Genomic DNA, 16,485 nt, shown 5'->3' with positions numbered 1-16,485 from the left:
AAATTAAATGGGAATGAAGTAGTGAACATACTAAAGGATTTTTTTTTTTTTTTTGCATCAGCACTTTAGTAACTCAATTTCTCTCTCTCTTTAGTTTTACCTTTGTTGTCTGGCCTGAGAGGTTTGTACGTGAGCGCTGGCATTGTGCAGGCCGGAAAGCGAGCCTGGCGGTGCTCACGAGCGCAGTTCTGACTTCACGTCTTCGTCTTGTCCAGCTGCCGTGGTGCACGTAGCAAACGGAGGCCGTTCCCTTCTATGCACCAGGGAACCTTCATGGTACAGGCGAGCTCCACGCGACCTTCGGAAGAGAACTTCTAAAGTGTTCGGTGTCACTCACCTGAATTTCAGCTCCCATTCTATCTGTACGTTTAGAATCTGTCAAAGAGCAGCACAACCCAGTCCCTCTGAACTCTGTGCAAGGAGCTCAAGTGGCTTTCAAGGGTCCACTCCAAGCCAGTCCCAAGTCCTCGAGTGAAACGTGACGGCGTCCCAGCTGTGTACGCTTCTCTTTGGACAGCCTGATTACAAAATGCAATCATAGAAATGTGTGACAAAAGGACAGTTGCACGGTGCGTTTATTGTCAAAGGAAAATAACGTGTCTTGTCGTTACATGCACACCTCTCAGCTCGTAGCTTTTACGAGCAGCTTTCTCCTGCACTTCTCGAGCACAAGGGTCCATGTGGGTGGCCAAGGACTTCTCATTTCCTCCGGCTGTCTGCAGCCATTCGACGTCGGCGTGCTCCGTCAGGGCTGAGCGGACCCCCGGGAGTCCCCCAGAAGCCTCGGCGCTCACACCGCTTCCTGCACATTTGAGAGAGCCCTCAGAATGGAGCGCCATTGTCTTGCCCGTTATCTGATGGCCTCAATGAACAAGGCGGACAAAGCCTCGAGACCCCCTCCGCCCCTGGGGACCCTACCCCTCCCTCCAAAATACACACACATGCACACTTCACATGCTGTTTTGAAACTCTCCTGGGCTTGTCTACAACGATCATGAAAAGTGCATATTGAAGGGTATAAATAGCTACAGACTAGTAAATCAACTTAATACAACATGGGCAAAGCGGCCATGGTGCTTTTTTGTGACTCTCGGTACCAGTACCTATCGCATTCAATATAGATTATCTTTATTATTATTTTGTCAGTCAACCAAATAAATACACTCAGTTCGCAAACACTTTTTATTTATTTATTTTTTTAATTATTTTTTTTATTTTGTTTTTATTTTTATTGTTATTTATTTATTTATTTTTATTTTTATTTTTCACTTATTTTTTTTATCTCTTTTATTTATTTTGACGTTACAAACCCTAACCCAACCCTAACCTGAAAGTCAGTCCGACTTGAAATTTTTTACAAAACTTTATAAAAATACAAAAATAAGTGTTTAAAAACATTATAGTGTTTAGAACTACAATAAAGGATCGAAAAATTCTGGTGAGAGACGCTAAGAAATGCTGTAAATAAATACAGTCGCAGTTGCAGCTAGTTAACTACAACACGGAGGCAGTGCCCTCTTGTGGAAGAGACCAGTAGCGCAAGTGCAAGAAAACAAAACTGCGCACGGCGGGTGGCTGGGCCCGAGGAAGAAATCACATGCTAAGGACGCCGTCGACTCAAGGGGGCGCCAAAAATCAGCGGAAAATTCACCTTTTGATGAAGAACTTCATTTCAATCAAAAGGAAGGAGAAGGAAATTGAAATCAAAATGCAGAATATTTCTAAATATATGAGATGGAGGATTGGTGGTTGTTGCAAAGTCACTGCTATATGAAAATTAAAAGATCATTGAGTTGATGAGCAGAACTTTAATTGATTTACTGTGAAAAAAATCATATTAAAGGGCGATAAAATACATTTTGATAAACTAAAATAAATAAAACAAACAACAGGGGCAGCATCATTTGTGAAACAAGCACTAATTTCCCCATGTGGGAAAAATATATCTTGGATCTTATGGCCTTAATCAGGAGATTCCCGAACGGCAGGGGCTCGGATTTGAACCCCCAACCTCAAAACTATGAGGACAACCTCCAACTGATTCTTCCATTTTCATCCTTCCTACTTTTTCTTCATTTCTTTCTTTTTTTTGGGAAGATCAAGCAATGGAAAAAAAAAGTTGAATAATTCTGCTTCTTTGATCTACACACACATGCACGTACACACACGCGCGGGCACAAGTGAGGGTTCATTTCCATTTTTGATTTTTTCTTTTCCTTTCTGTAAGAGCGCCAGCGTCAAGATTTACCTTGGTGTGCAAATGTGCTGGAATAGGTTAAAAGGAAAGCTCGCAGCTCTCTCAAAGCACAAGTGCAGATGTGATGAAGTTAATTAAAAATTTAGCGATTCCTTTCTCCCATCCCAATTTAGGCGGCATCAAATAGGAGAAAACAGACGGGAGAAAATTGACTTGTGAGATGAGTGCATGCGCGCGCGTACGCTGGCAACAGCTCGCGTCAAATTGTGCAGATGTCGTCAAGCTTTTGCTTTTGGCCCATTTTGATGGATGGATAGAAGCAAGTCCTGCTTATGATTCTGGCTGAACTTTACCGTGAAACTCTACGCCAACATCAGCGATTGATATTGTTGCTATCAAATACTATCAGACTTTTTTGCATCAGACTATAAAATGATGGAAAGATTTATTTATCTTTAATTTAATTTAATTTAATTTAATTTAATTTAATTTTTTAAAAAGATAATTAATTAATTAATTTATTTATTTATTTTGTTTCTTTTTTTTATTTTTATATTATTTCATATCAAGTTGCATTTATTGAGGTCTCTTACATTGGATTGTGCAGGTGTGTGCAAGTTACGCATCTTTGGATCCACTGCTTCTCCAAATAAATTTGAGAAATGTAACCTCACAAAAATATTCATTTGTTTTAGACATTTCTCGACACGCCCTGTGAGATGCAGATTATAGAAGACAATCGAGATAATCACACTTGAATGACACTCAAACGCCGCCGCCCACATCCCACCCCTGAAGCCCTCCCCATCTTCCCAACAAGTAGCCAGTGTGCTTAGTGTGTTTCCCCAAATTGCGTCAGTGTGTTGACACAGGCAACAAACCTTCTACCAAGTCTTCCATCTCCTCCTAAATCATCTTGCCATTCAAAAGAAAGGATGTCAAGTCTCAAGGTGCCCCCAGCCCGCCCCCTTCATGTGAGGATGATGCTCCAGGAGGGCTGGATGGGGGGGGGGGGGTTGGGTCGCATCTACCCAGGTGTTGCAGCTGCATTGGTACATATCTGTGCAGGCAGCGCTATGTGCTAGCCTCCCCCCCAGTGGAAACACACACACACACACACACACACACACTTTTGCAGTGAGTGATATTCCAAGCAGCAGCCTTGCGCCTGTGATGGGCGTGCGCCGGGCCCCCTCCCGGTCCTAGGTGACTAGCGCTTGACTTGTTCAATTTGTTTGGAAGGCTCATTGGGCTCTTTGAAGCCACACATTGGAGCATAAATCATAACCTGTCTGCTGGCGCACAACGGCTTTGAAATGCAACATCTGCGCGTGAATTCCCCTCGCTTTACAATTAGCTCGGAAACAGCAACCCATTGACTTTTAATGACCCGGTCCGGTAACCCGGACCCCTAAAAGTTGTGTTACCTGAATGGCATCCGGGCCCTGTCAAATTGTTTGGCCTGGTTGCTCCGTTGTTGACTCTTTCATCAGCGTCTTCCGCTCGTCACCTGTTTGTTGGTTTGTTTTGCAAAGCGCAGCCTTCTGTTCAGCCGAGTCCCAGAGAGAAGCCGGGCCTGTCGCTCTAACTTTGTCTGAATGACGTTGACGCGCGGCCCGCCGCCGCGAGTCGAACACGCCGGAGCCAGCTGCTCCTTCGCACGTGAACCCGCTTCAAGTTTGCCGGATGAAGTTTGTCGAGCTCAAATCAGCAAGTGGCAAATTTTGTGATGTGCCACATGAGTAGGAATACCTAAGATCCACCTTTCAGAACATCAGGTTGGCGCATTAAGAATTCTTTTTGCCTGTTGAAGAGGCAAATAACAATCTCGATCAGATTTTTCTCTTTCCTCCCAATGTAAGTATTTGATCAGTCGTCATCCGTTGGAGTCGCTGAGGCGCAAACGCGCTTAGATGAAAGAACCCGTGTTGTCATTTTCTCTCCTCCTCCGCCACCGAACTCGGCGCCTAAACAGCGGCAGGCTGATCCGTAGCGCCGCGCTGACAAGATGACACTTGCCCTGAGATGACGGAGGGGCTTAACGCCGAGTGGCGGCCCGGCGTTTACAAATAAATCCAGGCCGGGCTTGGCACTCCTTCGCTTAGCCCGCCGTGCCTGATTTCAGCTGGAGTCCCGCCATGAGATCCTGTAAGCATGGCGAATTTAGGCCCCCCCACCCAGATGGCATGTTGGGGCGTCACATGGAATATTTATGAGGCGTCAGCTTGGGCCTCCGACGTGTATTCTATGGCTCGGTGTTTGTTGGGTTGGCTAAAGCACACGCAAATATTTCGAATTCGAAAATATTTTGAATTCAAATGTTTACAGCGCTTGTGAAGGCCTGGGCCAGATTTGATTGGCGGAAAGGCCGAAATTTGATTGGACGGAAAAAGCAGACAACATCTCCATAAGTGGAGCTAAGAGAAAAATATTTTGATTTGGCAAAACAATACAATTGTGAATGTAGGTCAAACGTGCAATGTCATTCTACTCCTATTTCACTTTTTATTTTCATTCTCTTTTCATTAAGAGCACGAATGATGATGAAGGGATTAAGTGACTTTTTATTCTCCCAGGTCAAATGAAATCTCAGAGGCAAAAGAAATTATTAGAGCTAGCAGCTTGAATCCCAAAGACAGGTGCTGCCGTCGCCAAAGAACAAAGCTCCGCCATTCATCCATTCATTCATCCATCCATCCATCCCCGGATGCTACAACTTGATGGCTGTAAACGGTATCATCAAGCGCCGCGACTCATTATTTACCTTTGTTCATCTTTGTCTGAGTGTGTTCCGAGACGCCGGATGATTGATAATCCCGTTGTTTGTTTGTTTTCCCCCCTTTTGTCTCTGCTTCTTTTTTTATTCATTCCACGCGGCGCCGCAGTGACAAGCGATTGTTGGGAATTTTTTACTCGCTATGAATAAACAAGTCCGCTATTTCTCGATAAATTAGTTGTCATCAATTTTAAATGGTAGACTGGGGGAAATGGAAGAACATGGATTTTGAGCGTGTCGAAAAGAAGCAGCAGCAGCACTGGTGGTGCGCCACATTGCACCATCCAGCCAAGAGCAAGTCAATGCCGGACCACAAGGTGGCTCTTTCACAATAAAACTTGATTGACATGGCACAAAAATCCTGAAAGGAATTTTCCATTTTAATTTTTCATCTTCCTTTGCAAAAATAACACTGACCAACGTTAATCAGAGATTAAATATTATTATCATGAAATATGCTCGAGAAGAATTGCCTTGACCTTTGACCTCACCTATCAAGGCCTATTAAACCAAGCGAGTTCTTGATATTAATAAATCCTTATATATCATACTAAAGAAGAGTGCTTAAGATTGGACTGATATCACAGTCATGTGTTAAAATAATCAAAATTTATAAAAGTTTCAATGATGCCAAACATCGGAACTTGGATTTGCCGAGTCATACGTTTTCCGTACTGCCAGGGGAGCAACCGGGATTTCGGGTAGGAAATTTAAAACGTGCGAGATTTCAAGTGCTTGACGGGTGTCTGGAATTTTCCCACACTCATTCAAAAAGCTTCTGCTGGAAAATATTTGTTTTGTTTGGGCGGTATCGCACGTGTCATTGGCGGTTGCAGGTTGACGGACGGACGGATAGACGGACGGGACGACTCGTGTGCTCACTCAGGCAGCCTCTTTCACATCAAACGCCTTGGTGTCGTATCCTGTCGAGATGATGAAATGATTATGAAGCAGCATGAAAGTGACACGCGCCAGATGGACCGTGCTCGTCTTTATCGCGCTCGAGCCCCTCGTGCTACTCGCCTTTGATAAAACATGAAACATATGCTACGCTCGTACTTTCAACATTTTCCGTGTTGCTTTTGGGCGACTTTTCTGCAAATACCGGATCGGTTCCTTGCACAAACATAGTCTGACAAAAAGATTGAAAATGTGCATTGCGAATGATTTTCTTTAAGAAAAGGCAAAGAAGAAGACAGCCTGCTCTTCTTTTGCCGTGTTCACACACTTCCCTTTCGTCTTCCGTCTCGGGCGCATGTCAAGTGATTGTTGAATTGAAATATTGATGTGGAGTATCAAAGCGTGGCGTAGCACTCCTGTGTTTCCAGAACTAACCGTGGAGCGCTTTGATCAGATACTCCTGTGATCCGACTTCTGAAGTTGTTAAGAGTGCTGGAAAACAAAATGCAAACAAACTTCAAGTGCTCTTGCTAGTGATAAAAGTTTCCTTTGACAAGTAGAGAGGGGACCTGCCTGCCTGCCTTGGGGGAGTCCACGTTAACGGACAAGAAATGAGGGACCCATTGTGGTTTTGTACAAATACACAAGTGATCCTCAAGAACAGCAATATAACCAACTCGGAACTAATTGTAAGTGGATTGGGAAAATTAGATTATTGGGCATTCTTTCATCCTCAATTCTTCCAGATTGCAAGATAAATGCGGATAAGCCAAATGAAATGAATCAATTATTAATTAATGGTTGGAACTTTTTTTTTTTTTTTTGCTGGGAAATGAATTGTTCTTGTCAATGTTGGAACGTTTGTGATGTATCAAATCAGAAGCAAAAACAAAAAAAAATACTTTCTTTGCTCTTAGAAACGAAATCGACATTTGGCAGAGCAATACACCACAACATGGAAAATAATTAGGAGCGCGGGGACCTGGCTAATGAGTGCGAGAGCGCTTTCAAACCATAACGAGACGGCTGGCGAGCCAATGGATCTGCATCGTGGCCGTATTTACGTCTTTGACACGCAAAAAGTAGCGACGACTCATGATCGGCGCAATTTTAATGCAGCGTGAGGACGGAGCACTTCAGCTAATGGATGAACGGATCATTTTGATTTCCCAATTCTCTAAAGTTGTGCCACCTTAAGGAAGCACAATTGGTGACTCAATTTGAATCGAATTTGTCAATCCGATTCACTAAAGTGCAAGCTTTTTGTTGTTGTTGTGCTAGGCTAGCTCGCTAGCTCCCATGTTCCCTTAGCTAGGATTCAATTGGTGACTCAATTTGAATCAAATTTGTCGGTCCGATTCACGAAAGCGCAAGCTTTTTGTTGTTGTGCTAGGCTATCTCGCTAGCTCCCACGTTCCCTCAGCTCGGATGCCAAACATGGAAGTCAGGCCACTTGAAGGCGCCGCTGCTGCATCATGGCACTCGAGTTCTCTTTGATAGCTTTGTGCCTGCTAAAGCGCCTTTGAGCTGCCTGCCGGGCCATCGTGTCTCAAACAGAAACACGCACAGCGTGATCGCCACAGGAAGCAGGAAGCAGACTGAGGTATCAAATTGTGCCACTGTAAAGTCCAGCTGTTGATGTTCCTCCCGAAGGTCGTGAAAGGGAGTGTCATGCTAATTGGAGCCCAGCTTGCCCCGTCCTGGAGCTCAATACATGCGAGCCAAGCAGCATGTTGTCTGTCTGTCTTTCTGTCTGTGGCGTCCATTAGGCCACATTTGTCACAGGAGGGCCGTTTGAATCGGCGGCATGCTGTAAAATGGCTTCTTTGACATGGCCACCAGCACAAAGGCCGCTCTCCTGTGTGGAGCTCGTCCTTTTCCAGTGCAGATGGTCAAGACAGCTGGGACAATTTAGGGAGGAGGCTTTTAAAACTTCAAACTGCCTCCAGCCATGGTCAAAACAGCTTGACTTAGCCACTCCACTATTCAACGTTCTCCTCCGAGTTTGCGATATCAGGAACTAAAAACAGGCCGGTGAGGTCGATTGATTTTCCTGTTTCGCAGGTTGAAAAAAATAAAATACGGGTTGAGCCCTGCTGCAAACTAATCAACCGAGTTTTTTAACACTTGACTGGTCCAGCGTATCATCCCGTCGGCGATATCACGCGACACAATGAAGCGGACAGATGGCGACGAGCAACTCGCACTTTTGACCTCCGCCATCTTGCCGGAAAACTTCAGGCCGTCGGGGCGAGCGAGGCCTCCTCCGCTGTCCGAGACGCTACGAGAAACGCCGACCTACATTCGCAACCTTCATTTAAATATTTCTTCCGCGAAGGCCTTTTAATTTATTCCCAATGGACTTCATTTTCTATTTGCTGCTTGCATGTTTCCTAGTTTTGTCCAATCACATTTTAGCCCGTTGTCACGTTAGCGCCGGCCCACGAAAGGCCAATTTCCCCTTTCGTGGGCCGAATACGACGATAATGGTATCTCCTCCCGAAGAGGAGAAAGCGAGCGGCCGCCTCGCTGCAGACGACGGCAAATGCGCGACGGTGCGGGCCTGATTAGCGGCCATCTCGGCAGCTGTTTAATGAACACGGGGACCTCTTTCTGTGGAAATGAGTTTTCCCTTGAAAATCCAGGTCTATTTAAATGAGCTAACACGGGGAAGGTAAGCAGAGCCAGCCACATGAGCATTGTTTTCACAGTTCAAAGTGAGGAGAGGCTACTTTGCACTTCAAAGACACTCATCTGGGAGGCAGCGCACTAGAGGGGGGGGGGGCGGGGCAGGCAGGTGGGGCGGGCGGGGGATGTCGGAGGGTGGCGGGGGATATTTGCTTGGGAAGGAGGAGGGGGTTGATGAGAGGGGACAGGAAATAAGAGTCGGGGTAATTAACAACTTCTGCTCCCTAATAAAGCCGAGACGGCGTCATCCTTCGTCAGTATTTGGTCCTTCACTCAAATGAAAGTTGTTTCCAGAGCTGCGGTGACCTTTGGCAACACAAGAGCAAAATGTTCCTTGCATCATTCACAGAACCCCCGAAGCGAATATATTCATCGCGTTGCACACAAGCTCGGAATATTGCTCTCAACGTTAAAAAAAAAAAATTAGGTGTCAAACTCAAGGCCCGGGGGCCACATACGGCCCACCACATCATTTAATGTGGACTTCACGTGGCAATACTGATATTACAAATTTAGAAATAGAGATTTTGCTAGCAATTTTTATTACTATCCATGTTTTTAAAATAAAGTTTTTACAAGTCTCATTTTGTTCTTCGTCAGTTTGTTGTGTAGCACATACTGTGTATAATATAAGGCCTTAAAAGCCTTCCGATGACCGAGATGTAGCCCGCAATAAAAACGAGTGCAGTGTCACGTCACGCTAAATCAGATCTACAAAATGGCTTCTTGTAAGAGGAGCTTGTCAGCCTTCTCCTGGAGGTACGTTTATTTAGGAGAAGCCAATTAACATGAGAAGCGGCTTCCCAGCCTGGAGTTCAACTCTTAACATTGTAATAGTGAGCAGACTCGCAGAATGAGATTAAGGCTCAATCTGCATTTAATGGAGCACATCTGAAGCGGCCTCCACTTGAACTCACCGATGTGAGAATGTCACACGGGGCGGCCTATTTCATGTGTCACCTACTGGTGAGAACTCGCTTTGATTGAGTTTTATCAATTAGCTTTGTGTGTGTGTGTGTGAAGTGCTCTTCATTCTTCCATTCCACGGAAAAGTTTCGAATTCAGAGGAGCGGTTTGGACGATAAACATTTTGCGTGCTTGAACATTTTGCGCCTGTGTTGAATTTCACGATGGTTATGGATCATTTTTGCTGACTGGGATCCGAAGCTAACACTTCCAATTTCAGACACCGCTGCGTTCGGAATAAATCAATTATTATTCAAATTCCCACCGAGGAGATGAAGCAATAGTTGTCGAGTTAAAAATAATTTTTGACTGAGCTGCTGTTATGTATGCGAGATTTTTTTTAATTGAACAGAGTAAGCAAGTTTTTGGTCCTCAGTGGAGGAGAGATGGCGGCTTTGATATTCTGCGTAGAATACAAGTAAGGTCGTTTCCGTGACGACTGCTAGATTTCGTTCAAATAAAACGAGCTGTTACAGTTGAACCTTTTGAGCACTTTAACTGGCCCTTAAAAAGCTTCCCAGTGGCATTTTAAAAGCACCCACTTAGGTTTCTAAAATGGACAGCAAATTTTCAATGTCATCCCAATAGAACCGCTGATGTCATTTGTAATTGTTTTGGTCGTTTTTAGATGAGCCGAGGCCCCACAAATGATTCAGATTGTTTAGCCGAGACGCACATGACGAGAACTCTAAGTGCATGTGACTTTTTATTTTATCGATAATAAAGAAAAAATAGGACTTGGATCAGAGTTTATTGACTCCCATTTTGATCTCTACTTCTGAAATTTGCTCAACCCCGCAAAAAAAGAAAGCCGTGCAAAGTGGCCATAAGAAAAGAGATGTTTTTGCAGACTGACCACCAAGTGGTACTTGGACTTTGAAACAAAAGCCAAGATCAGCACCAAGGTGAAGAACAGCAGACATACAATTGTTGTTGTTGGGTCACAAGTCAACCCAGACAACATGAAGATGTTTTTTTTTTTTTTTATCCAGCCACTTTGGGACCCCGCTTGAAAAATGAGGGCCCTCCAAAATCACCAGTGAGCAAAAGAATCACTAAATTCAATACAAATAGAATAATTTGTTTTTTTTTATCCAGTATCATACTATAACGTACTATGTCAAAAGTTTACGATCATAAATTGCGCGAGGAGGGAGGGTCGTCCCTCCACTTGTGTTCACATCAATGGAGGAGGAGAGGGGAGGAGTCACTTGTTGGGGGGTCATCTTTTGCTTGAAATGATGAGCAGCCCACCCCTTCATCTGACGCTCTCCTTTTCATTGACTCGCTCTCCTGCATCACACTGGAGACCCCGTGGAGCGGATCTTTTTGCCTCTATAAAGACGAGCACCCGCTCAGCCTCGTCAGGAGTTGATGGCGACGATTTCAAGCGGACCGCCCCTGCACGTACATCCCACGCTGTGGAGCACCGCGACCACCTTTCGCCAGCGTGGACTTTGTTTTTGAATGCGGCGGGATTGTCCCGGTGCGGTTCTCCCGGGAGTGCGCAGGAGCCGCGCGCGTAAAAGCGTCACTTTGGTCCACTTTGCAGCCTCGCGTGGGCGTTTGCGTTACACTTGCGTGGTGGAGAAGACGCGACTCGAGGACACATGGCTGCGCTCACCATACAAAGGACTGACAACTTTTTGCATACCTTTTTGCAGGTTTGTTGCCGACACGTGACTCTGCACTTTCATGTTTCAGCGTCGAGGACTTGCTTCACTTCTTTTTATAGAATAGACAATTCTTCCTGTGAACAAAAATAAAAGTGCAGTCACGATCCGATTAGCAGCTTTATATTTTCTTGATTGTGTTTGACTAACTTCGGGATGAAGTTAATTTTAGTGATGAATAGATTTCCTTGCACCGTTGTAAATTGTTGGATTGATAAATCCGATTCGATATTTTGGAATTGATTTTAACATTGGCAGGATTGGAGTGGTCTTGTTGAATCAAGCAAATATTTTGTAGTAGCAGTAAGATGAGTCATTGTGCACATTTCACAATTTACAATCAATTAAAGTTAAATTTCTTGTTAGGTGATGGTGTGTGTGTTGAATTTACTCAATTTCATTTTGGCAAGTGGCTGCACGAAATAAAATAATTCATATGTATTTGGATCCGGATGCTTTTATTTCATGCAACCACTTGGCAAAATAAAATTCCGTAAATTCAACAAACCATTTTTTTCACTGAACAACAAGATTGACTGATTTTAAATTATGAGAGGTGCTCAATGAGCTAATCTGCTACTACAAATAACAGAATATTTCCTTTGCGCTGACTAATAAAATGCAATTTAATCAAAGCTCAGTTTAAGTGTGCTTTTGTATTTACGGCCATTTTGTTTTTGCCCCCAAAACAGGACCGCACGCCCAGCTCGTCTCCGGAGGGCCCTCCCGGCGCCCTGTCCTTCCTGGCCACCACCTGCAGCCAGGCCTGGCAGGTGGGCAGTAGCACAGGCCCGGAAGGCTCCCAGTTCCCCTACGAGGCCAGCGTCAGCTCCGCTTCCGGCATGTTCCAGCTGTGGAGCAACGACATGGCGCCAGGCACAGCCCTCGGCACGCACCAAATGACCTTCACCGTGCCCAAGGTGCAGTTTCCGGGACACGTGCAGTCCAGCCTGAGCCACCACCCGCACCACCACCACCATCATCATCATCATCATCCGCACCACGAGCTTCCTCTTACCCCTCCGGCCGAGCCCGCCTCAGCCTACTCGTTCGAACTCTCCCCCGTTAAAGTGCAGGCCAATGGCTCCTACTACCCGCAACACAGCAACGTGGGACAGAACTTCCCCGGCTTCCTCCAGAACTCCTCGGCCAGGCATCACGGTGAAGAAGGCCAGCAATGGTGGAGCCTTCCCCAAAGCAACGCCCCTCCCTCCAACCACCCCTTCACTCTGGGTAGGCAGCTGGTGTTGGGGCACCAGCCGCAGATCGCCGCTCTCCTCCAGGGGACCTCCAAGGGCCTGCTCAGCTCCACGCGCCGCTGCAGGCGCTGCAAGTGCCCCAACTGCCAAGCCGGCGGCGGCGGTGGCGCCGGCTTGGAGTTTGGCAAGAAGAGACTGCACATCTGCCACATTCCCGAGTGCGGTAAAGTGTACAAGAAGACCTCGCACCTGAAGGCCCACCTGCGCTGGCACGCCGGCGAGCGGCCCTTCATCTGCAACTGGCTCTTCTGCGGAAAAAGCTTCACGCGCTCCGACGAGCTGCAGCGGCACCTGCGCACGCACACCGGCGAGAAACGTTTCGGTTGCCAGCAGTGCGGAAAGAGGTTCATGAGGAGCGACCACCTCTCCAAGCACGTCAAGACCCACCAGAGCAGGAAGAGCCGCTCCGGTCAGCCGACGCACACCGCCGACCCTCTGTTGGCCAACATCAAGAGAGAGTAACGGCCGCCGTCCGGAAGCTCCCGATCTAAACTTTGCACACCGGCCGGGGCAAGCGGCGAGCTCCCCGAACGTCCTGAGCAGGCCAGCAAAAAAAAAAAACAAAAAAAAAACGCTTCACAGATTCTCAATTTTAGAAAGCGGTTCTCTTGTTATATTTCAATGAGGAACATGACCTCGCCTTTGTGCAATTAAAGGTAAGCCATACGAGAAAGCTCGGGATGAATGATGAAGAATGACAAGATGCTGAATTGAAGAATTACATGGAGAAAAATGTTTTGGGAGAGGAACAACTTGAAAAGATCAATCATTGACATTTATGGCAACAAAGCAAGTTTTTTTTGAGTTGATCCAAAACAATTTGCTGAGTTGATTTTACTTAGATCTTAAAGTTGGGCAGCAATACGAGGGATGTTTATTATTTTTTGTTGAAAATACGGGAAAGCCAAACTTCAAATATTTCCTTCAATTGCCCAACGTTAATTTTTGAAATGTTGACTTCACCCAACTTTTGTTTTTTTCCCCTACAGTGCAAAAATTTTAATTTGTTTGCCTCACCTTAATATTTTAAAACACTTTCCCAAAGTGTATGCGTAACATTCCAATGTGACTGTAATTATGTATAAATGCAAACTGTTACTTGGTTAATGGCCGCATGTGAAATTTAATAAACAATTGAAACGAGGCGCACTTCTTTAATGTTATTTTCTCGCCCTTCACAAGTGCAAACGCGCATAAAAATGGGCTGATTTATTTATTTATCTTTCTCATTCCCTAAATGGGGACCCCTCCCCTGCAGAGCTCCCAAAAGCCCTAACATTTGATGTACATGCAAATGATGATTTGATCCCCTACGGAATAATAAAGCTGCCCCGTTGTGCCGCCGGCGTGAAGGAAGCCCAAGACGGTTGTTCAAAGCACCTCCGACTAAATTGTCATCCCGTGGTCGCTCGCTCGCGCCTTCTGCAAGCAAGTTCACAGTCGTGTGGCCTTTTAGAGTTTGATTGAAGATTGAGTCAACAGATGCCACAGAGGGAGGGAAGGAGGGCACTGGCTAGGAATTGCCTGTGAATGGGACCCCTGTTGCCGAGACCCCCTCGCTGGTGACAGAAACTCCCTTTGATTTTGCACCCTTGTGAAAGTTAATACCCCCCACCCCCCTCGTGAACTGTAGCCGTATATCACAGTCGTGTTACGATAGGCTCGGCTTTACGGCTCCGAATGGACCTTTATCTCGAGAGCGGCCAACCAGATGTCTGCTCATCCAGGGGTTCCCTCTCTTTGTTTGCACCACTGTTTGAAGCTTCTTCAAGGGAGGGGGGGGGGGCATTGCAGAAGTCCATGTAAGGTCGTCTCGATGGCAAAAGAACTTTTTATGGCGTTTTGCACATCATCGAGGACACGAACATTGTTGAATGTAAAATTACGGCAAATACGGTCATATAAAAGCGATACTTTTGATTGGCAATTTTGGGGAGCAAGAAAAATCGTGTTTAAAGAATGTGATAAGTCAAATGATAGCAATGGCAGATTTACTTAGGGTTAGCGATTTAAAGTTGGGTTTCATAGTAGGGACAGGTTTCAAACCAGAGTCAGGTTTTCAAAGTAGGGTCAGAGTTTCATACTTGGGTTGGGGTTTCAAACTAGGGTTAGGGTAGGGTTTCAAAGTCGCGTTTCAAACAAGGTTCAGGGTTTTAAAGTAAGGTCTTCCAAACTTGGGTTAGGAGTTCAAAATAAAAGATGTAAAGTGAGACTTTTTTGAATGAAAAGAAATGACCATGTATAGTTAGGATTATTTTTGTAAAAAAATAATCAAGTATAGTTGGGCTTTTGTTTTATAAAAATGTGACAAATGTATCATAGGCCTTTTTTTTGTATATAAAAAAAAAAGAACACGTGCAGTAAGGATTTTTTGTAGAAAAAAATAGCATGGAAAGCTGCGTGACTAAAGAACAGTATTGGTTGTAAGGTTGTACGAATTGGATCCCCCATGCAATTCATGTGCCACCCCTACGCTTAAATCAGCGTGAGCGAGAGAGACAGTACTGTGGCTATGATGAGGAAGCACTCTGTCGTTCTCTACTGGTCAAAAGGCATAACGCTTCTTGACAGAAAGGGAAGCAAATGAGTTTGTTTACATCCAAAGACCAGAATTGTAGAAAATGGAATTGAGGGAACAAGAGAGCAAATAACTGATTACAAGTTTTTATTTCTTGGACATCACAGTCATGTTTGTCCTCTGAAATAAAAAGTCACTTTTCAGCTTTGGAAGGAAGTTTAAAATAATATTAATAATAATAACAGCAATAAAAAAAACAACAACAAAGAAAAACAAATACAAGATAGACCAGAGAATTTTGCGGTGCGCAAACAAACCGACAGGCAGCCTCGCAGTGTCCGACGCTTGGCGCCCTCTAGCGGTCATTTTCTGTCCTGCAAAAGCGCAATCAAAGCACTTGGTGTCTGCGGAGTATACTTGCTCAAGATGCTCCGTGCTCACTGACCCTTGAATTTGGTGTCATGTTGACCATTGACGTGTTTCCTGCGCCTCAGCAGAACATCCGCCAGGTGGACCACAGCATTTATTAGCAGAGAGGACAGGAAGAGCACGTCCATGCACATCCGTTCTCATGCAGGGAGGGGGCGGGAAAAAAATAGGTGTCCATACATTGGTGCGTACGAACTGAAAGGCACAATCCAGTGACCTCCCCAATTAGGAATGAACATTTGATAGTCAAAACCCTTCAAAGTCAAAAGCAGGAATTGTCACCCGACGCTGATTGTCCTTGCCCGGCCGGCGACATCCTGCGGGAATCATCTTCATGTGCACACAAAGTGGCTCATCACCTTTTTTTTTGTTTTTCAAGAAAAGTCAATTACAGATTCCTTCGAGATTGCCCAAGTAAGTTGTGGCGCAAGGCCTTCTGTCGCCTTCATGCCAGGCTAGAAGATGAGGGAAGCCATTTGAGTTCAAAGGTCATCTTCAGCCAGCTGGGCCAAGTTGCTCGGACGTCGTCCGGTTGAGGGACCCGAAAACGGAGCCTGGCTTCCGGAATCCGCCGCTTGGGCCCTGCGGAAGCCGTTGCCCGCTCTCTGCGGCACAACATTTGACACACCCACGGAAACTTTTCAGTATTATTCGGGTTAGCACGAGCGCCGCGCATGAAAATGCAATGTTGACGTGTGGAAGAAAGCGATGTGGTGTTTGCAGGCTCGGCGTGAAGTTCCTCCTATTCAGCCCAGGTCGGCGCGTTTGGGAAACAATTATCTGCTTTGGATAAGCATCTCTAAGCCACTTCCTGCTTCCTGTTTGTGAGCTAGCCGGCCGCTCCAGCTTGAGTCAGAGAAGAAAACGCCGGACAAACTGCCGACACCATAAGAACTTTGCATTCGAAGAAAGAAAAAAAAAAAAACTTTCCCTACTTTGTACGAGTATCATGATTAAAAATTGATATTGCTCAGGCTGCTGCGAAAAGTCTCTCAAGACTCACCAGCTGCTCCAAAATTCTGTTCCCGGAGTCCTGAAGTATGTTGTTTACGTGCTACTCTCCTTTTCGCTCTCTTGAC

General features: G+C 45.4%; 2 protein-coding genes and 1 long non-coding RNA gene across 7 annotated transcripts in view; 1 reads left to right on the top strand and 2 right to left on the bottom strand.

Annotated features, from left to right (window-relative positions):
- Positions 1–10,297: 10,297 nt before the first annotated feature.
- LOC148401488 (uncharacterized) lies at positions 10,298–13,116 on the bottom strand. Its single transcript, XR_015855681.1, has 3 exons — positions 12,847–13,116; positions 12,649–12,750; positions 10,298–11,277 (listed from the first exon to the last, which is right to left on the bottom strand). It is a non-coding gene; the product is annotated as an uncharacterized LOC148401488 (long non-coding RNA).
- On the top strand, positions 10,790–13,602 carry sp5l (Sp5 transcription factor-like). The gene is made up of 2 exons (XM_088367735.1): positions 10,790–11,191; positions 11,893–13,602. Exons 1-2 carry the CDS (start codon positions 11,138–11,140, stop codon positions 12,919–12,921), a joined length of 1,083 nt encoding a protein of 360 aa, XP_088223861.1. The 5' UTR covers positions 10,790–11,137; the 3' UTR covers positions 12,922–13,602.
- A 1,505-nt stretch (positions 13,603–15,107) lies between these two features.
- arhgef25a (Rho guanine nucleotide exchange factor 25a) overlaps positions 15,108–16,485 on the bottom strand; it is a 46,707-nt gene continuing 45,329 nt past the window's right edge. For all 5 annotated transcript variants that reach the window (XM_088398471.1, XM_088398454.1, XM_088398463.1 and 2 more), the window contains one exon: positions 15,108–16,011. In XM_088398471.1, coding sequence (XP_088254597.1) covers positions 15,889–16,011 — 123 coding nt within the window. In that variant the 3' untranslated portion in view covers positions 15,108–15,888. The remainder of the gene's footprint in view (positions 16,012–16,485) is intronic.

Source organism: Syngnathus floridae, chromosome 2 (assembly GCF_059516105.1).
Source record: "Syngnathus floridae isolate MCC-2025c chromosome 2, RoL_Sflo_1.0, whole genome shotgun sequence".
NCBI classification, from domain to species: Eukaryota; Metazoa; Chordata; class Actinopteri; order Syngnathiformes; family Syngnathidae; genus Syngnathus; species Syngnathus floridae.
Note: the sequence above shows the minus strand (reverse complement) of the source record. Positions and strands in the feature narration are given on the sequence as shown.